At 47.2% G+C, this 21,422-nt stretch overlaps 1 protein-coding gene across 1 annotated transcript in view; it reads right to left on the bottom strand.

Annotated features, from left to right (window-relative positions):
* Positions 1–14,257, bottom strand: part of SUMF1 (sulfatase modifying factor 1) — a 49,451-nt gene extending 35,194 nt beyond the window's left edge. The window contains exons 1-3 of the mRNA XM_014946603.1: positions 14,024–14,257; positions 8,653–8,826; positions 6,337–6,411 (exon numbers count right to left, since the gene is read on the bottom strand). Coding sequence (XP_014802089.1) covers positions 6,337–6,411; positions 8,653–8,826; positions 14,024–14,245 — 471 coding nt within the window. The 5' untranslated portion in view covers positions 14,246–14,257. The remainder of the gene's footprint in view (positions 1–6,336; positions 6,412–8,652; positions 8,827–14,023) is intronic.
* Between the last annotated feature and the right edge of the window lie 7,165 nt (positions 14,258–21,422).

Below are 21,422 nucleotides of genomic sequence, written 5' to 3'. Positions count from 1 at the left end.
CAGTTAGAGAAAAGATTTCAGACTTAATTGGAAGCGAGAGCTTTAACTTTTACGAAGGGACCTTTTCCTTTGCATAGGAAAGGTCATTGAATCTCATTCAAACAGTGCAATACTTCACAGCCGTGTCAATCCTCCAAGAAAAATAACCAAAAATATTTGATGCTAAAATCCAGTAAGATTCATTAAGTGCAAGTTTTGGAAACCAAAGAAGCTTCTTTTGAGGAACTGATATTCCTGGTGAGTTCCATCTCTGGAAGCCTATTTTTCAGCCAACATCTGAATCTGCACTCCAGTTAGTCATTTTTTCCAATAACCAAATGAATATGAGCTTTAAGAAAACGAGGTGTGCAGGGATATATCCACAGCCTGAGGGACAAGCAATGCCCGCTTTAAAGTTGTAGTTTATACTAATAAATATGGAATAATATGACTGGCAATTCCCAGTGAGAAATGCTTCCTGCACATCGTTCTTTGTCCCAGTAGTGGGAGTACAGCATAAAACAGAGATTAACAGTTCAGCAGCTCCATCTCCCCAGCTCCTCACAGGGGACACCTGAAGTGTTGGGGGCTGCAAGAAACAGGCTCACCCACCTCTTCCTTTGATTTCATTTTCCCCTCTGAAAGGCCTCTGAAAAAGCAAAAGCCAAGTGTGGTAGAGAGGAAGTTTACCCTTAAAGTAGCAATAAACATATTTGTCAACTTCTGCTTATGCATCCCATGTATGTTGACATTTTAAGGGTGTCAAACTATACCATAACCCACCCACTCCTCCCTCAAGCCACAGATGAGCAAGTTACCATTGCACGCTGCAATAACAACTTGCAGAAACTGCTGCAAACGTTGCTCCCTTCAGCATGGATTGGAAACACCCCCGTTAAATGCCCTCACTGCTTTGGGAAGGGGACTATGCCCCTTGAGCTACAGGCCAGGGGCGCTGCTAGAAACAGGGAAATTCACAGCCTCACCCCACGGCAGATGCTTCCGCACAAACAGGGATGAAAGCAGCACCCAATTGTTCTAGACTGACCAGAACTCCTTAATATGCACCCTTCTGGGGTGTATCAAGAACCATGTGGCCAGCAGGTGGAGGGGAGACATCCTCCCCCTCTGCTCTGCCCTGGGGAGCGCACATCTGGAGCACTGGGACCAGTGCTGGGCTCCCCAGTTCCAGAAGGACAGGGAACTGCTGGAGAGGGGACAGCAGAGGGCTACAAACATGATGAGGGGCCTGGAGCATCTCTCTTACAAGGAGCCTGAGGGACTTGGGTCTTCTTAGTCTGGAGAAGAGAAGGCTGAGGGGGAATCTGATCAACACCTATAAATTCTTCAAGGGTGGGTGTCAGGAGGATGGGGCCAGGCTTTTTTCAGTGGTGCCCAGGGACAGGACAAGAGGCAACAGGCACAAACTTGAAGTTCCACCTCACCATGAGGAGGAACTTCTTTCCTGTGAGGGTGGCAGAGCCCTGGCAGAGGCTGCCCAGGGAGGTGGTGGAGTCTCCTTCTCTGGAGACATTCAAACCCCCCTGGACATGTTCCTGTGGGACCTGCTCTGGGTGGACCTGCTTTAGCAAGGGGGTTGGAGGAGATGATCTCCAGAGGTCCCTTCCAACCCCCTATCATTCTGTGATTCTGTGTGATAGTGTTTGCTCCAGTCTGCCAGGGAACTCGGCCCATTCTCAGACCCAGAATTCAATACCTCCTGAAGACAAATGAAGTACACAGATTTGCTTGCTTTCAGTCTCTTCATGGCAGAATTCATCTGGCCTAGAAGCAAAACTCAATTTTGCTGTCTTTCAGAAGCCAAGAATAAAAACATTCCCCCTGCTCTCTCCCCGGTGAGTGAATCTGACTGACAGGGCACCGCAGCCCAGCGAAGCGCCATCCTCTTCACCTCCTCTGTGGTCGCTGCACAGCGAGGGAAACTCTGGCGGTTATTTGCAAGAGCTCTCAAATCCCCTCCCTGGCGAGCACGCCTCAGCACCTTCTCATTTCACAGACACAATCCCCGTGCTCCAGGATACATTAAAATGCCATATAAATGGCGTTTTTCAGCGCCACGGAATAATAGCACTGGGTATGCATTTCCCCCTCTCTGCTTCCTCCTTAACTCAGTCAAAGAGATAAGAGCAGGAACAGTTTCATCATAAAATAACAGCAGCAACATCGCTAACTTTTGAGCTTCTTCCATTTCCCCAAATTCTCTCAAAAGAAAAAAAATAATCTCCGCGTGCCGAGCTATTGGCAACTCCAGGCTGTGTTTTATCTATGACATCTAATCCAAAGGCCAAGTACCCAAAGGCCATAACTTAATAGCTGTAATAGAGGCAGTAATTAGTAGCTGGTTTTAATCTGCAAGTCTGAGAGCTGATTTTAATATGCGAAGCTATCAAAACACTTGTTAAGCCCACACAAAACGTTTTGGTTTCAAAGGACCTTCCGCTCTCACACTAGAAAATCCCTTTTTATTTGAAAAAGCCCTCGCCAATTCCATCAGTAACACCCTCATCTGCTGCAGTGCTAAATTTGCGCTCTTTGCCACGTTACCACCACAAACTTGGAGGCCAAAACTCGAACTCCAGTTCCCAGAAACCTAGAACAATTCAATTATTGGCTGCTACACCCCTTTTTACTGCTTCCCTTCCAGAGGAGGGCTCGATCCAACCCACATTCCTGTCGCTGTGGCTATCGGGGAGACCACCTCACCTCCAGGAAACGCACACCCAAAGCTCCAACAATTATTCTACGTGCTGAGCTGGTTTGCTCCTGCATCAGCTTTCACCAGCCCCACCTCTGTCCTCATTTAGCCGTCTGCTTCCTCTGAGGGCCTATGATAAATCTGTCTGGCTTAAAAAAAAACAGAGAAGAAGTGGCCAAATAGAGCAAAACCCCCAGATACTCCCCAACAGACGCGTGCACCTCTTTGTTTACAGGAGCTGTTACGTACCTTTTATTTCAGTATCTTCTCTTCCACCTTTTCCCCAGTTCTTTCACTGCGTATGAAATGCAACTTCCAAAATACACATTCCTGTTGCTCTTCCCCTGCATCCACATTTGCATTTAGAACCCTTGGAGAAAAGTCTGATCACAACATGCCTGAGCCACTAAGGCCAAGTGAAAACACAGCCCTTTCTCCCACCCATTTGGCAGAGGGATTTTCAGTACCAGTAACAAACCCATGCTTGTATTTTATTCTTGCTTTTTTGTGGTGATAGTTACAATTCTAGAAGGTACATACCACAAGCTAAAACATTAGTTGACTAAGATATATATTGAGAAAAAAAGCCTGAACCTTCCCTGTTGCTGATCATCACAATCTGCTGATTCAAACCAGTTTCATGCAATTTATACTTTTTGGGATTACATTTGAACAGTTACACTGCAGCAGCCAAGTTTTAAAATAGCTTTTTTTTTTTTTAAAGTAATTGAATAGTATTACTTTTTGGGATTACATTTGAACAGTTACACTGCAGCAGCCAAGTTTTAAAATAGCTTTTTTTTTTTAAAGTAATTGAATAGTGTGCTTTTCCCTTCACCAGTTTTCCCCCAGCAGACACTAGTAGAACTTAAACATTTTAGGCAATGTAACAAGAAGCGAGGTTTTATTTTCTATTGTTTAATTTAAGCTTGCAGATCCCTAAGAAGAATTTGCTTTTGCAGAACTCTAAGTCTACAACAAGAAGACATATTTTTGAGAAGCAGAAGCATACACAGACAGTAGAGTTCTGTTTCCATCTGTACCACTGAGCTGCCTTCTGACACCTCCTTGCAGAAGCTCATCACCAAAAGTTGGATTTCATGGTATGTGGCTGGTGAGGGGGCAGACAGGACAGAGAAAAGCAGCCTGAAGTTCCTTTTTCACCTCCTCACAATATTACCATGTTTCAGAACTTAAGTTTGTCCACAGCACCAGCATGAAGTGAAGAAGTGCCAAACTAAAAGGCAGTCACTATTCTCCACATCACTTTACCAAAATAATTAGTACAATCTTCCTCTGTATCTATAAAAAAAACACTTTGCACGTGAGCGACTTGCAAAAGAGCCTAATAATAAATACTGAAAACATTCCAAAAGGACAGTCTCCTAAAGTTTACTTTCAACAAAATACTGAAAACCTTCATGAAGAAGCAGCCAAAAAAGACCAGTTTGGGCTCGGCTCCAGCTCTCTGGCATAATCCCTGTTCTGTCGGCGTCGCAGCCAGCACTTGGAAATTTGGCTGACACACCCAGGAAAGTGGCTCCCAACTCTCTCTGTGTGTTTACACAAATAGCCAAGACTCAGCTCACACCAGCATTCTTAGGGATTGTTTGTTTGTTTTAAGTCTGAGAGCCTGATTTAGGGATTTCTGCATCACAGAACTAGGGCAGGATAGAGCACTTCTCTAATTCTGACTGTTGGGAAGATGGGATGAGCCCATCTGCTTTTATTCTACCTCCAACATCAGTTATGTTGCTATTTGGGAAGTCCAGTTTAGTCTTCTTATGTCTCACGATACACAAATGCTTGTCCTGAACTAAAAGATAACGAACTATTCTTGCAATTGTCCATAGGAAACAAAACCCCACATTTTTTGGCAGTCATTCACAGCACACATTCACATAGGGCTTCTTGAATCTATCAGTCTGCCCCTTGAAGATAAAATTCAAACTCTTCAGGCTTCCCCCCTCGACCCAGAGCATCATTTATATAGAACAATGAATATTCTCTGCTCTATATAATTGCACCATGCACATGGAAGAAAAAGTCTCTTTGTGTGATTAACTATTTTGGAGAAAATTAAATGACTAAATACCAACACCCCACATATTCTCGGTTGTTTGTTGTAATAAATAATAATCCTCTAAACTCCTGAAGTTGTACCTTAGATCAAATGGTGTTTGGAAGTAAAACCTTGCTACTTACTAATCATCTCAGAGTGTCCCACCTCTTTTTCTACTTATCTGGCAACAAAAGGTGGCAAGAAAATGTTGTGCTCCTCTATAGGTGCAGTTTCACTTCACACTTATTGACATTTAACAGAAACCCTCTATAGGTGCAGTTTCACTTCACACTTACTGACATTTAACTGAACTATTGCCAAAAGATGCTGTTTCAGTCCTGCTGCTGCCTCATCCCTGCCCTGTCAACGTCCTGCTTCCCTGTGCTCATTCCAGCAGCTGCAGAACGAGCCAAGCTGGCTTCACTGATCCAAAAGAAAATTAACCAAAAAAGCAAAGAAACTCCCATTCAGCGTATATGCAACTTGAAACCACAAACCCCCTAAAATCGCTGCACTAAACACATCCAAATTCTTCACTTCGAAGGCCCTTTTTAAAGGCATGGGACAAGAGATCTGGAAATTCAGCGTATTCATCAGACCTGAGGATAATTCTGATGGGCAGGGACCTCAGGAGGTCATCCTGTCCAAACTTCTGCTCAAAGCAGATAAATTCATCCAGGAGATGACAAGACATAATCTGCTTACTATCAGGAGCAGTAAAGATTAACCTGTTCTGGTTAAGCAGGAGGTAAATGAAGCCTAAGAGAGGCTCAGCAACACATTCCCAACAGAAAAAGACGAAGGGAAAGGGCAGGGAAACTTCACTACTGAATTTTTGGTTATTTTTAAACCAATATTCACTTCTACTCAACAGGAAAACTGGATCAGCTTCAGTTTAATGAGCCCTGCTCCTACCAGGATCACTATGCTGCCCCAGCAAGATGAAGGGAACTGCAAAACCAGCAAGGCAAAAAGCCCAGTAAACTTAAACCATTCACAACATAATAAAAAGTCTTATAGACTCAAGTCTGCCATAGAGATGACGCTTCTTTGGAATATTTGCCTCTGGTTAACCTAGAAAAACCACCCTTGCAAGCATCACTATTGTATCAGATACAGAGATTATCCTCATTTTCTTAAATGGGTAAGATCCAGGATTTACCCACTTTGTTTGGATGCAGAACTGCACAGGCAAAGCCACTCAAACGGCGAGTAGAGCCACCATCTCAACTTCCAAAGCACCACTGTGTTACACATAGAGCAAATAAACAGCTTTATATCTGCACTACTTACTACAGTCCTAAATATCTCTCTCATTTCAGAGGCAAATAAAAGACAAGAAGGGGGCGATGCTAACTTTTGCTAATCAGGAGCAGATTTTTTTAATTGTTTAAAAACAAGAGAGACCAGAGAATAGACTGTGAATTCTCCACACTCTGTTATCCCAGGGAGTCTATTATCCCAGACCAAACACTCCATAAACCCCATTCTTGTCCATAGCTTTGGGAACATCACACAATTTAGATATCACTGCCATAACTGCTTCCCTAAGGAAGTTTTGCCCTGCTGCATTACTCACTGCCTGGTGGATGTCAGCCTTCACTTCTTCACTCAGCATTCCCTCAAACACAAAGGAGTCCCCAAATTTCTCTGCCTGTAGAAAGAACAAAAAATTCAGCATTATTATTAAAAGAACGTTATTCTTAAAACACCACTCACATTTACAGCTTTGTCTTACCAAGGATAAAGAAATTCTAATAGTAATTTTGAGTTTTCTCTCAAGGAAGCTATTTTGAAACAGAAAAGAAGGCATTTTATCTCTGGATATCATTGTTCTTCAACAGCCACTGGGCAGATGGCAGCTCACAGAGCTCCTGCAAATGTTTTTACTTCTATTAATTAAAAATGCAGTTCCAGTTGTCCCAACTGCTTTAAAATGGTACAGTCAATAATCTAACATTCAAGGGCATATTTCATTTCTCTTAGTTTTCCTTCGGCAAACACAGTTAAAGAATTCAGCCTTGTCACTTTCTGCTCCTTCACCACCACGTTTTGAAGTTCTGTTACAATAAATATAGAGAAGTTTAAAGTAACGTAAACATTATTTCTAAGATTATAGATAGAAACAAAAGAAACAAATGAACAAGAAATACAAGTAATTTCAATGAATCACAGTACACAATACCAACACAGGGTTTTTCCCCTTGGTAAATTGAGTGAATGGATATACTGGGGAAGTCAAAACATGTTATCAGAATTCAACACATTTGCCCTTCTCAATTTCTTCGTTTTATTATAGGCATTCAAAGACTGAGAATGATCACCACGAGCTGCTTCTGCACACTCACAACTCCTCAAGAAGCACAGTTTGAAAAAATTATCCTACTCACCACCCAGACTGCAAGACATTTTAGCTTATGACCATTATACATTCAGTTTCAGAAAGGAAAGAAAAGGAAAAAACCCAAACTTTATCTTTTTTCTACTGGCCAGATAGAGGCAAGCAGGTTTATCACCTGAAGGACCCAGATTTCAGTCTGACACCCTCCATTAAGGACTATTGTTTGGGGTTTTTTTGAAGTTTGTTTAAAAAAAACCACTTTTGGTTCAACAAGATAGCTGTACATCTGGAGGGTTTTTTTCTTCAGCTTTCTATTTACTTTCAGGTTTCAATTGCCACTGGAATTCAGTCTAGTCTTTAGTAAAAGAAAACCAAGCAGTAGGTTGGCTCTGTTTACCCGCAGTAAGCAATGTGGACGTTATTAAAATACACAAAAAACAGCTCAGCTGCATCCTAAAAAAAAACCCTGCAGAATCACTGTTTACTCTAACTCTGAGTTTATTTTTCCAAATCCAGTGTAAAAGGGGGCCCTACGTGAGGGGGGGAAGGGAGAAGGGGTAAGTGGAGCACCCAAGTGAGCCATGAAGCCTGGCTGAAACAGACTCCATCTACAGTCAGATACCAGAGCACATGCGCTGCTTCCAGGAGCCCTCTGCAACAAGAAAGCCCTGTTCAGCCTCAAAACTGTTAAGTAACCTTTTTTCATAATTATTGAGCTAAGAACTTTAAAACAGAAATAGTGCTGTAGATAAAAGAAGCCCTTCATCCACCCAGAAGGATCCTATCTTCCAAATGAGAACCAGTTTCTCAAGTGAATTCAGCAAAGTGCCTCCTTTGAGACCCGATCGTTACCGAGGCTTTGATTTGCCTAAAAGGCCTGTCAGAGCTTTATAAAAGTTGCGTAGGAACAGTCAACTGTCAAGAAAGATCAGAGCCTCAGGCACAGGTAGCTTCTTTCTTGGAAGAACCTTAACATATTCTTTCTTAGTCCATTGTTCCCAGTAACATGCACAAAACTATTATTATACTTGCTATTATATCTTCTTTCGACAGCGGGGCTTGCTGTCGCTCAGCTCATTAGCAAGTAGCTGCGCTGAACTAGCCTGCAGAGTCCTCAGCTAGCACAGAGTTTTAAATCCTTTCTCCCCTGTTCTCCCAAAATAAGGAAAAAAATCTAACAACATAGTTGTGCTGGTACAAGGATGGCCTAGGGCCCAAGGGTCTAAAAAACCCAAACCAAACAAATAAAAACCAAAAAACCCTGCATAGACATTTTCAGCCTTCTGTTAGCTTCACCCAGGCTGCCTGTCATTCTGCAGAGAAGATAATTAGTTCAGATACTGAGACACTCAATGCAACAGCATACATATAAATGCCCTCTCAGACCCCTGGGCAGCAAGGCAATTTCATCTCTCCACTGCTTACATCAGAAATCCCAAGCAAATATTGAGATGTCCTTCAAAAAACAATAATTTAAGAATAGCCCAAGTTTTTAAGAGGTATTTTGCCACCACAAAGCAAGCTGACAGGAGACTGTCCCCCTCTCTGCCTTACCTCAGTGATGTACCCAGTAGAATTCACAAATCTCTCGAAGTCCTCGTTGCTGACCTCGTACTGATCCATGTAGAAACTGTCGACGTGGACTCTTCTAGCTGGCCATTCCCCGTCCTGCTGTATTTCAGGCTCATCAGTGCCCATTGTGAACACTCCTCCTGGAATAGCCACCATCTGCAGAGAAAACCACCCGAAATATTACGAAAATGAAAGACTGAAATGCCTCTGATCCGTCTTACTCCTCCCACCACCTCATTTTTTGAGGTGCTTTTGCTGCGAGCAGCATTTCACTGACAAAAACAGCACAATAAAATGGCAACAGTGGCATCCTGATCACCACCTGTTCGGCAGAAATAGGAAGCAGAATTTAAATCAGGAACAGAAGTCCTATTTGCAGCTTTTTCCTACGCGAGGCCTGGGTAATGCAGAACTTTTACTGCGGGTAATACTTGTGCTCTAACGAGGAGAAACACCTTCCCCTACTCTACCTAAGGGTCAAGAAACAGCCAAGAAGCAATCCAGGGTCCTTTCTGCTCATTTCTAAGTGAGGAATTTTTGGCATTTCACTCTATTCCTAGGAAGGCTTGATGCATCAGTGAAGAATCTGGAGATTACGAAACTGTGAAGTGCTCTTTTGTGGACAAGCCTATGCCTGTTTGCATAGTAACTACACATGGGCTTTTAAATAACAGGAATGCACAGTGTTATTACCAAGTACGCAGCTCACTGGCAGGTAGGCACAGCACCTGCAGCTCCGTCTGCCAGGGATCAGCCAAACTTCCCAATCAGATACAATCCACACCTCTGGAAGACAGGCCTCAGGCAAGAGCCTCAAGCTTCATAAGGAAAGGATGAGTGAGAGAATAACATTTTAAATATTTCAGTAAAACGCTTTCCCTTTAAGGCCTCAGTCAGTTTCCAGAGAAACAAAACACATTTTCCTTCAGCTTTAGTGAACTCTTTTTGGGAAGATGGAAGTCCCAGAGGTCTTGTGCCTCATCAGATGTTTCCTGGGAGCCCTCTAAAGAGCACAGACTGAGCAACGCACGTCTCACCCAAACAACACGAGCATCCAGGCTCCCTGCTCAGAAGCTTGTGCTGGAATGGAGAATGACAACACAGGCTGCATAAAAACTTCCCAACGGGCAGGGGATGTCTCCAGGGCTGGCTACCCAAGAGCTAGCTCACCAAGATGCTACCCAACCCATCATCAACAGGTGAAAGAACCGGGGAAGAAAACTCCCTCTCCTTTCTTTTCAGTATTCCTGAGCCACCTTCACCCCTAACTCGCATTGAATCCAGCCACCTGGTAGAGGCTCATGAGTGGGTGAGCCTCCAAAATGCCAGCCAGCACTGACATCCCCTGTGGGAAGTGATCTGGCGTGTCATACTGCACCTGAACCTACCCTGGCAGTGAGCTGTGACCACACATCACTCTTACAGGGAATTCCAGCTGGCAAACCAGTTGCAGAACCTGAGAGGAGCAAAGCCAGTTCCAAGTGCTCCATTATTTTTATTTTTTTTTTTCCAAAGATCCTGATGTTCGGTTCGCATGAAATTCAAGTCTCAGAACAGAACATTCACTGAGAGAGAAGTTTCCAGAGTATTACACTGCTGACACTACTCCAGAAACATTAAGTTCTGACAGAAGAAGCAGCCTGGGTTTTAGATGTACAGGAGTTCAAACAAAATCCCATATACATCTAGTGGAATAACACAGTGTGCCAAATGGATATTAAATGTAGCCAAAATGCAGATATAGCATAAAAAAATGTCAACTGATGTAACATTATTTAGAGGTAGAGGTGGGTTCACAGAACCAAACGTGAACTTTGGGCTTTGGACATACAGCCAGTTTGCAGCACGGCCTAGATTACAGGACCTTGATTCCTCTATAGTTGGAATTTTGGGTTGGCTTTTTTTTTCTTAGATTGCTTTGGTGAAAGCATCCAACTCTATGAAGAGAGTCTTGTAAACTATCTGGATGCCCACAGTGACTCACAAGCCAGAAAAACAAAAAGAATCATTAGTTACCTTCCAGCTTCTGGAGTTTATTTTTATTTATCTAGTTATACAATACTACATGATCAGTAAATAAGTTCACATCAGCTGTCCAGCACCTTTCCCTACTCTTCAGAGAGCCTGGAGTATTTGACATAACCATACATATCCAATTTCATTGTTTCTTCTCCACTACAAATATCTCTTTTTTGCTTGGATCTCTCCCAGTAACACTTAAAATTGACATAACTTGCACAAGCCCTGTTAAGAAGTGCCACAAATACTTTTTCCTTTGAACTAACCACATTTGAAGTGAGCTGCACCCTCATAACTTTTTCCTCCACTAAAAAAGAATCTGAGAACTTACAGATTGCCTTTAACTGAATCCATAAAAGGGCTTCAGGATAAATTTGCTTACATTTTTTAGGACTTAGCGAATGACGTGGTACAAAATTGCACCACTTCCTTCCTTCCAATCTCTTTCTAACCCACTGTAGCTAAAACAACTCCTTGAAGCAGTCTTCAAAGCAAGACTTGGAGTTCACTAGCGAGCTGCTGTCTAAAAGCATATGAAAAATTAACTCTTGCTCTACAGCCCAGCATTCCTCTCCAAACCCTGAAAAACCTCGATAGCTGCCAGGGTACATCCAAAGGCTTCCTATGAACCTGCTGAGAACCTTATGAACCTTCCTTATGAACCATACAATGAGAGCTGAGACTTCTGGCATGTCCAATGTTGTGTCCAACACTGACACCAAATATTGATTCCCCACCACGTCTTGTTTCTCAGTTCCACCTCCTGTTTGGAAACAGGCCCTTCCTTGGACAGCCAGCTCTGTGGTAACACTGCATGAGAGGCTGCAAAACTCGGAGATCTGAGAACGGTGGAACACAGCACTAAGGGAAGAAAAGACTTTCTGCACGGACATCACATCCAGAAACCACAGTTGTATAGTTAATTAAGCAGCTTTAACATCCAGTTTTAAAATACAGGTGGCTAACACAGAGGAACTAATCTCTAATAAATATCAAAGTTGAACTGTGGAGGCGGAAATCACAGAATGATATGGGGTTGGAAGGGACCTCTGGAGATCATCTCCACCGTTTTAGGTGGATGTGCAACAACAATTGCCTGCATCTTCACAATGTCACTTCACTTGCACACGCAGTTCCTTGTCCTCAAAGCTCAACTTTGACAACTGGGCCCACATTTGCCTATGATTATAGTTACATTGCAAGTGTTACAATAACCTAGAGCAGACCCACTGAAGTATTAGCTCCCCATTTCTAAAGACATAGGGGAAGTAATTTATCTCAGCTGTGGTTGAGGTAGAAGCAAATTTTTCCCATCACTTCCCTTTTGATAGAAAGTTCTCTCCAGCTGAGCATAAACAAGGTCTGTTGTGAACACGGCTTAAAACCCAGCAGCAATTAGTTTTCATTATCTGCTGTTGAAGTTGCCAGCTGCCTCGCATAAGGTAAGATTTTTTTTCACTCTACAGTGAAAATGCTGAAATTACATGAAATGTAGATCAGTGACATAGTCCCCAAGCGCCCTATAGATTATTTAATTCAAACTCTATAAATACACTCAATTTTCTTAAGTGCAGACTGCAATAGTAAAGCCATAATTACCACTGTGCATCCTTCCCTTTACCTGCTAAGTGTCTGCAACCCAGGCTGTCCCCAAGCTGACTCAGCTTCCCCAGGAGGCAATTAGAGAGACAGCCTCTCACATTTTAACTATTTGCAAGCCACCTTGCAAAAGAACAAGATATAAGTCTGATGTGGTATGATTCTGTCAGCCAGAAGTTACTATGAAATGAAACAGCAATCCCGTTTCTAATAACTGAAAATATCTCAGGCAGTGAGGCATTTGGTCTGTGACCTTACAAAGAGTCTCAGTATCACATTAGGCACTCTCATAGCACATCAACACACATTAAACACTGCCTTCATCAAGAAAGCACACTCAGCTCTGAATGGTTTTCCAAAAGAGCAGCAGAAATAGCAAGGAATAAGCAATTAAAGAGACACGAAGAGAACCTGAAAGGTTACCTAGATACGGATACCTAAATGATGGCTTTCCTAAAACAGATAAAAGAGACCCAACACCACTTGTAAGTGTTTCATTTCCACTGATACCAGCACACACCTAAAAGAGATGCCTGGGGGGGAACCAGAACCAGAGTAGTATGGATATTCACCAAGTCAGGGACTGCACTAACCGAGCTACCACCTCCCCGGGCCAGACAGCAACAGGCAGCCTCACTCCAGCACATTCTCTGGCACACATATTCCAGCGTTGGCCAGACAAAGCTGTGGGGAGGCTTGCCAAAACAGGCAGCCAAGAACAACACCTCAAACCGGTTCATCTCATCTCAGCTTTACACAGGGAAAAACAGTCGGGATGAACACGGGTGGGGAAGCAGGGAAGGCCACCAGGACACGGGCCCAGGCCTCTCTCCACCTTCAGGAGCACCAGAAAGCCCCAGGAGACGTTTTCCCCGAGCGGGAAAAGCCAAGGGGAACTCGCCGGAGCGCCGGTGCCCAGGCTCTCACGAGTTCGACCCCAAACGGCTGCGAAACGGCTTGAACTAGAGTCCCTACACGCTCCGGTCACCCCGGAGCACCAGAGGAGGCCCCGCTCCCAGACTCTCGGCCCCCGCCATGGGGGGGGAGGGTCGGAAACAACCGCCCCGCCGCTCACCGGCCTGTGCCCGGCGCTCCGCCCGCCGCCCGCTGCTGCTGCCGAGTACCGCCGCGCCGCCGCCTCCCGCCCGTCCCCGCCGCTCCGGCTGGTGCTGCAGCCGCAGTCCCCGCCGGGAGCCGCCTCTCCCGCGAACCAGAGTAGTATGGATATTCACCAAGTCAGGGACTGCACTAACCGAGCTACCCCCTCCCCGGGCCAGACAGCAACAGGCAGCCTCACTCCAGCACATTCTCTGGCACACATATTCCAGCGTTGGCCAGACAAAGCTGTGGGGAGACTTGACAAAACAGGCAGCCAAGAACAACCCCTCAAACCGGTTCATCTCATCTCAGCTTTACACAGGGAAAAACAGTCGGGATGAACACGGGTGGGGAAGCAGGGAAGGCCACCAGGACACGGGCCCAGGCCTCTCTCCACCTTCAGGAGCACCAGAAAGCCCCAGGAGACGTTTTCCCCGAGCGGGAAAAGCCAAGGGGAACTCGCCGGAGCGCCGGTGCCCAGGCTCTCACGAGTTCGACCCCAAACGGCTGCGAAACGGCTTGAACTAGAGTCCCTACACGCTCCGGTCACCCCGGAGCACCAGAGGAGGCCCCGCTCCCAGACTCTCGGCCCCCGCCATGGGGGGGGAGGGTCGGAAACAACCGCCCCGCCGCTCACCGGCCTGTGCCCGGCGCTCCGCCCGCCGCCCGCTGCTGCTGCCGAGTACCGCCGCGCCGCCGCCTCCCGCCCGTCCCCGCCGCTCCGGCTGGGGCTGCAGCCGCAGTCCCCGCCGGGAGCCGCCTCTCCCGCGGCCGCCGCCGCCAGCCCCATCAGCGGGAGGAGAAGGAGGAGGAGGAAGCAGCGGGACAGGCGGGCGCAGGGTGCTGCGGGCGCAGCCATGTTGGCGGAAGCACCACGTGCCGCCGGCGGTCAGGTGACGCGCCGCGCCTTAAAGGGGCCGCGCCTCCGGCGGCCGTTCCTGAGGCGGAGGCGGAGCGCGCCTGTCCCGTTGCCTAAAAATAACGGGGCGCGGAAGCGAGCGCGGCCGGAACGAAGCGAGCGGAGCGGAGACGCGGTACTCAGCGGCCGGGAACCTCCCGGGCTGCGGTTACATGCGCAGGGAAGCGGGGTTTGGCCGAGCTGTGTGTGTCCCGGGGGGGCCGCCGGCAGCGTTCCTGAGGGAAACGTGTCCCCGGCGTGACGGCGGGAGGGCTGCGCTCCCCAAAATAACTCCTCCGGTACAGCCTCACACACAGCAGGGCCGCCCGCTGCCCCGCTCCCCTCCGCCGGCAGAAAATGGGGAAAGGCAAAGGTGTCTGCCGCTTCCAGACACCGAACCCTGGGAGTAGGGGTGGGTGGAGGGGACCATTGAGTGATGGCCGCTGGTGACCTGCATCAGGAACAGTGTGAGCAGCAGGTGGAGGGAGGTCATCCTGCCCCTCTGCTCGGCCCTGGGGAGGGCCCAGCTGGAGCACTGGGACCAGTTCTGGGCTCCCCAGTTCAAGGACAGGGAACTGCTGGAGAGGGGACAGCAGAGGGCTACAGAGATGATGAGGGGCCTGGAGCATCTCTCTGATGAGGAAAGGCTGAGGGACTTGGGGCTTTTTAGTGTGAAGAAGAGAAGGCTGAGGGGGGATCTGATCAACACCTATAAATACTTGAAGAGTGGGTGTCAGGAGGATGGGGCCAGGCTTTTTTCAGTGGTGCCCAGGGACAGGACAAGAGGAAATGGGTACAAACTTGAACATAAGAAGTTCCACCTAAACTTGAGGAGGAACTTCTTCACTTTGAGGGTGGCAGAGCCCTGGCAAAAGCTGCCCAGGGAGGTGGTGGAGTCTCCTTCTCTGGAGACATTCAAACCCATCTGGACACGTTCCAGTGGGACCTGCTCTGGGCGGACCTGCTTTGGCAGGGGGGTGATGGAGATGATCTCCAGAGGTCCCTTCCAACCCCATGCGATTCTGTGATTTAGCAATCTTCAGAGTAAGGGGAAGTTCAAACGGCGCCGGTCTCGCTCGGCAGACGGGTGGACTTGGCCTCTGTGTGAACTTTGGCCTTGGCACAAGGGCTCCTCTGGGCCTTGGTCTCTGTCTGAGCACATCGCGCTCCTGTGGGGGGTTTAAACACTTTATTTCTTTCTCTTTCTCTTCTTTATCTTCTGCAGCAAATCGCTGCAACAGAACTGCAGCTGTTGGCTGCACAGTCCTCATCTGTATAGGGAAAAAATTACATTAAATCCAGCTGGCGGCCGGTGACAAGTGGTGTTTCTCAGGGCTCATTTCTGGTTAACGTCTTTGTTGATGATCTTGATAAGGACATGGAGTGTATCATCAGTAAGTTTGCAGATGTTACCAAGTGGCGTGGGAGTGTTGATCTGCACAAGGACAGGGAGGCTCTGCAGAGAGACTTGGATAGATTGGATGGCTGGGCCAACATCAGTGGTATGAGCTTCACCAAGGGCAAGTGCCAGGTCCTGCCTTGGGCCACACCAACCCCCTGCAGCGCTACAGGCTGGGGGAAGTGTGGCTGGAGCTGCCCAGCAGGAAAGGACCTGGGGGTTCTAATTGACAAGCGGCTGAACATGAGCCAGCAGTGTGCCCAGGTGGCCAAGAAAGCCAACAGCATCGTGGCTTGTATTAGAAATAGTGTGGCCAGCAGAAGTAGGGAGGTGATTGTCCCCCTGTACTCGGCACTGGTGGGGCCACACCTGGAGTGTTGTGTCCAGTTTTGGGCACCTCAATACAAGAGAGATCTGGAGGTGCTGGAGCAAGTGCAGAGGAGGGCAACGAAGCTGGTGAAGTGCCTGGAGAACAAATGGTATGAAGAGCGATTGACGGAGCTGGGACTGTTTCGTTTGAGGAAGAGGAGGCTGAGGGGAGACCTCATCACTCTCTACAACTACTTGAAAGGACATTGTGGAGAGGTTGGTGCTGGTCTCACAGGTCATTAGCGATAGAACAAGAGGAAATGGCTTTAAGCTGCAATAGGGTAGGTCTAGACTGGACATTAGGAAACAGTTCTTCCCAGAAAGAGTGGTCAGAGACTGGAACAGGCTGCCCAGGGAGGGGGTGGAGTCACCATCCCTGGATGTGTTTAAGAGTCATTTAGATGTGGAGTTGAGGGATACGGTGTAGGGGAGAACTTTGTACAGTGAGGCCGATTGTTCGACTCAATGATCCCAAGGGTCTTTTCCAACCTGAATGATTCTGTGATTCTAAATATTTTGAGTTAATATCCCATGGAATGAGCAAAGATGTCTTTCAGCTGCTGGCCAGCAGCACGTAGGAAGCACTAACGGCAGGGACTCCTGCGAGGGGAAGGTCTCAGTGCTCACACCTTTGTGCTCAACAGCACAACGTCCAAGCTTTCCTCCCGAGAGAACCCTCATCTCCTCTGTTAATGCTGGGGATGCAACTCAATGTCATCTCAGAATAAGGACTTCAGAAAAAAAAATAAAGAAATGGTAAATTCCTTGAGCACTTCTACTTGTGTGTATCTATCCTGGGATTTGGATTTTTCACGCTTAAAAATGAGGGTTTACCAAGTACGACACGAGCAGTCTTTATGGCAAAAACATCGCCACGGAGGTGGAGAAAACATCACCGGAGGAGGAAAAGGAGAAACCTGCTTTTCCTTCCAAGTGAACATCAAATCCTGCTACTGCAGTTTGGGGTTTTTATGCGGGAATTTTGCGTGTGGGTGCTGGAGAGGCAGTTTGTCCCAGGGCAGGTGAACAGCAGCACGCTCCTGTGCCAGCCGAGCAGGTCGGGAATGGAAACGTGTTTCACAGAGGCACAATGGCCTCCCGCCTCGCTCTTGGGAGAGGCAGCAATTTGCTGCAAGTAGCAAGAAGCAAATTACAGCCCTGATGTGTGCCAGCTCGGCTGGCTGGGACTCTGCCATCAAAGCAAGGGCTCTTCCCACCCTCTGTCCCCCTGCTAAGGAGCTCGGGAAACAAGAGGTGCCACCTTCTGTAGCACAAATCCTGCTCCTTCATTTGCAGGCAGGAAGGGTGCTCTGCCTTTGTATTCCCACGTAGGAGCTGCACAGGCGGGGATCAGCATCTCCACCCAGAGCTGTCCATACCTGCTGCATCAGGGAACTGGGAATGCCCTTGTTTTCCTTCCTTTTTCCAGTAGTTCACTGTAGTGGTTGAAGATTTTGGTGCTCTGTCACGTAAACCTTCACTTTGTGTGGGAGCTTCTCTGCAGGACTGTCAGCAAAATGGAGCTTCTGGATCCTCCACTACACTGAAAAAAATCTCTTCTCGTTCTATTAAGTCAAATTATTTTCAATATTTTTTCCCTACGCAGGTTAGAACTGTGCAGAAAAAAGAAGTGTGGCCACAGCGAAGGAGGGTTTGGTTTGGTTTGTGGTGGCACTGGAGAGGAACACTATTCAACTCTATTTGCTGTATGAAATTTTCCTGTGTGTACAATGACAGTGCTGGGAGTCGTCACAAGCGTGCGTTTCAATTACCCATCATTAGTCCCTTCTGCCCCATGACGTACTTAGAACAGCAGCAGAGTGCAGGAAAACATGTGAATACAAATTCAATTATAAAATCAACCCTTGCTGCTTCAGGGTCAGCAAATGTAAACACTCCTTTTATGTTGAAACAGTGAATCTCCATGAAAATACAAAGTAAACATATCTTATTTTGCCCTTCCACATTTCCAATGCAATTTGCTGAAATAACAGCAAAATCTCAGTATCCAAATTGTACAGTCTTCTAGAACTGCAAGCAGCCTGCCAAGATAACTTCCCCTTATTAAAGCCGTGGGATTCTGGCTGTGTCATGATGGAACTGAAGAAAATCAGCTCATTTCCAATGTGCTGGGACAGTTCTCTAGTGTATCTTGCCCACTCGTTCTCATTGCTCTTCCTAGAATTCTTTTCTGCATTATTTGTGTCCTTCCATCAGGAAGGTCTATGTTCATTACTCTCTCAGGAGACTAGATGAAATAATTACAATTAACAGCAAACAATTAAGTTTGCTTCTGAGCAACGTCCAAGTTCCAGTTTGCAATCCTGAGGACTTTTGAGAACTTTTGCTGCTGTCATTTATTGATGTCTGTGCTCCTAAGTCATTTGTTCACAGGCAGCTAATCTCTTCCATGCAGGGTTCAAACTTTCCTGTTTGGGGGAAACTTTGTCTTAACATCTTTTCCTCCATGCTGAATTCACATAATTGCTACAAATTGTGATGGACCAGACTAAGATTTAGAACGCAGAAAAAAACCAGACTTCTCCAATAGCAAAAAAAATAAATAATCTCTCTTGCAAGGTGTTTTCCTGTGGCTGAAATCACGTATGTGATTGGGCTAAACATCTATATTATAGCACTCTGAAGACTGAAGTGATATCTGAAGTGCTACCTTTTCATCTCTTCTTAAAGCTATAAAGTTATAGGAACCTTGTGAATTCCCTGTGCCTGCAGCAGCATCCTAAAGCAGCTTCCCAAAGAGAAATGGAAACGTTTTCCACTGTTGGAAATGTTCCTGATGATGATCTTGTCTTTGCCAGTACCTCTTCAAATCTAGCAAGTTCTTTGTGGCACCTGATCAGTATTTTTGGCTGAAGGGCCTTCAGTAGTGCAACCTCCACGGCCTTTGAAGAACTGACCAAGACCCAAAGGCAAATGTGATGCATGGGAGAAAATGTAGCCTTTGATATTCTACCTTCCGGAGAGGCTGCAAGATCAAAGGACTGGAAGGTTGCAGAACCAGCAGGAGACAAAGGACATGGCTGCTGAAGGAGAAGCATGGAGAGATGTCTGCAACACTTCGGACAAGGAACTGAGGATTTGCAGGCTGGGATAGAGCAGAGTGTCCCCACGTCTCCTCTGCGGTCTCCGATGCATCCCGTGTCCACAGAACTTCATACTGAGTTGAACGGCTGAGCGGGAAATCCCCCAAAAGTATGGCTTAGGTAACCTGCAGTTTCTAACACGCTGCTGCTCTTATTTAGCACTCAGTAATGAAGATATTTGAAGGCATATTGCTACCATAACCACCCAGGGTGTTCAGCCGGCGAAGCTCTGTGCCCCTGGCTGCAGTGACAGTCCTTATGTCACTGCCTAAGAGCACCAGACGTTCTAGCCATTCACTGCCCTCAGCCTACTGAACTCATCCAGAGATTAGATTTGATTACACGAGAATTCATTAGGATTACCTAATTATATTAGGCACCATTACTCTGCCAAATTTCTGATGAGTAATGGCTTGTAGTATTGCAGCCATTTATGAAAATCATAGAACCCTATTCACTGACCTTCGCTTAAGTTCCCAAGTCGTGGACTTCAACTTCTGCATGTCCCTTGCTTGACAGCCAGAACTACGACTCCTCCGATGGTATTTTTTAACGAAGAACCAGCGCAGGGGTGGGTTGTGTTGACTGGACCACTGGCTGAGCCAGACTCGTTCCCTTTCTCCGGCGGCGGTTGGCTGCTGTCGAGAGGGAAACAAGCAGCGAGCGGTGACACACCGGCTCCGACCTGCTGTGGAGGGCAGCAGGAAGGTGCGGGTGGCAGGGAGAGGAGGGAAGTGTTTTCTTCACCTGATTATGCCAATTAAAGTGAGACAGCAGTTCTGCAGCGCAAACGACTGCATCCACTTCTGCGAGGCACTTTGTGCTGCCAAACACCGCCACGTGTACCCTACAGAGGGCATAAAAATTACATAAAAATCTTTGACGATACACCTTGGCTGATAAATTTTAAGGACAAACAATTGCATAATGTAATAAATAAAAGGAAACAGTACTTTTTTTATCACTGCCTGTCATTCTGGCTTAAGTTCCTTTGTAAGTAGACAGGCTTTAACGTTAGCAGCATCCCTATGCCAGACAGTCTTATCGAAGAGGAAACCAAGTGAAAATCACTGCTTTCAAAGTTTTAAACCGTTTTTCTGCAAAATGGTTGGTTTACCCCACATTACTGCACTTGGTAATCTGACTGTTGTCTGGGAAAGGCTCTGACCTTCCAATAATGGAATTCTCCTGGAGGTGGAAGCAGTATGTGTAAATAACCTGGCGAAATCCCAATCCATTATAGTTCAGTGCAAGGGTTCAGCTGTAATCTCTCTGCTATTTTCTGTGTCCCAAACCATGCAAAGACCTGCATTTACACAGGATTTATTTGTCCTGGTTTGATTTTCTTGTGGTTTATGTGGCTGGTATAACTCCGCCGGTGTATCTCGATACTCGGGACGGTCCCACCTGCCTCCCACCCACCCACCCGGGGCCAGTGCTCTCTCTGAAGCCCCTGGGATGAAATAAGAGTTTTGATCCCCAAAATTTAGGACAACTTTGAACACATGGGCCTGGCAGGAGCTGAAAGAGCACCCACAGCAGTGCATGGGCCCAGGAGGGCTGTGGTGCTGGCCCTGCTATGAGGGTCACAGAGGTTTATGTTGGAAGAGACCTTTAAAGCCCATCCAGTGCCACCCCCTGCCCTGGGCAGGGACACCTCCCACCAGACCAGGTGGCTCCAAGCCCCCTCCAACCTGGCCTTGAACCCCTCCAGGGATGGGGCAGCCACAGCTTCTCTGGGCAACCTGGGCCAGGCTCTCACCACCCTCACAGTGAAAAATTTCTTCCCCACATCTCAGGTCCATCTCCCCTCTTTCAGTGTCAAACCCTTTCCCCTCCTCCTAGGGCTCCCCTCCCTGATCCAGAGGGACTTTCCTGGAGGCCCTTGAGGGACTGGAAGGGGCTCCAAGGTCTCCCGGAGCCTTCTCTTCTCCAGACTTAACCCCCCCCCAACTCTCTCAGCCTGTCCTCACAGCAGAGGGGCTCCAGCTCTCCCAAGCATCTCCGTGGCCTCCTCTGGATCCTCTCCAACAGGTCCACGTCCTTCTGTCGGTGGCCCCAGAGCCGGAGGCAGCACCGCAGGGAGGGTCTCACCACAGCGAACGGCTCGTCCCATCCCGCCCGCCGCCCGGCGCGGGGCACGCCGGGAGTTGTAGTCCCGCGGGGCGCCCCTCTGCCGCGCCGCGGAGGCGTCAGGACTCGGTTACCCAGAACCCCCCGCAGCCCTATATATAAGAGGCGGCGGCGAGCTCCGAGCGCAGTAACC

Source organism: Calidris pugnax, unplaced genomic scaffold, assembly GCF_001431845.1.
Source record: "Calidris pugnax isolate Ruff unplaced genomic scaffold, ASM143184v1 scaffold81, whole genome shotgun sequence".
In the NCBI taxonomy this organism is placed as follows: domain Eukaryota; kingdom Metazoa; phylum Chordata; class Aves; order Charadriiformes; family Scolopacidae; genus Calidris; species Calidris pugnax.
This window is presented reverse-complemented; position numbering and strand designations above follow the sequence as displayed.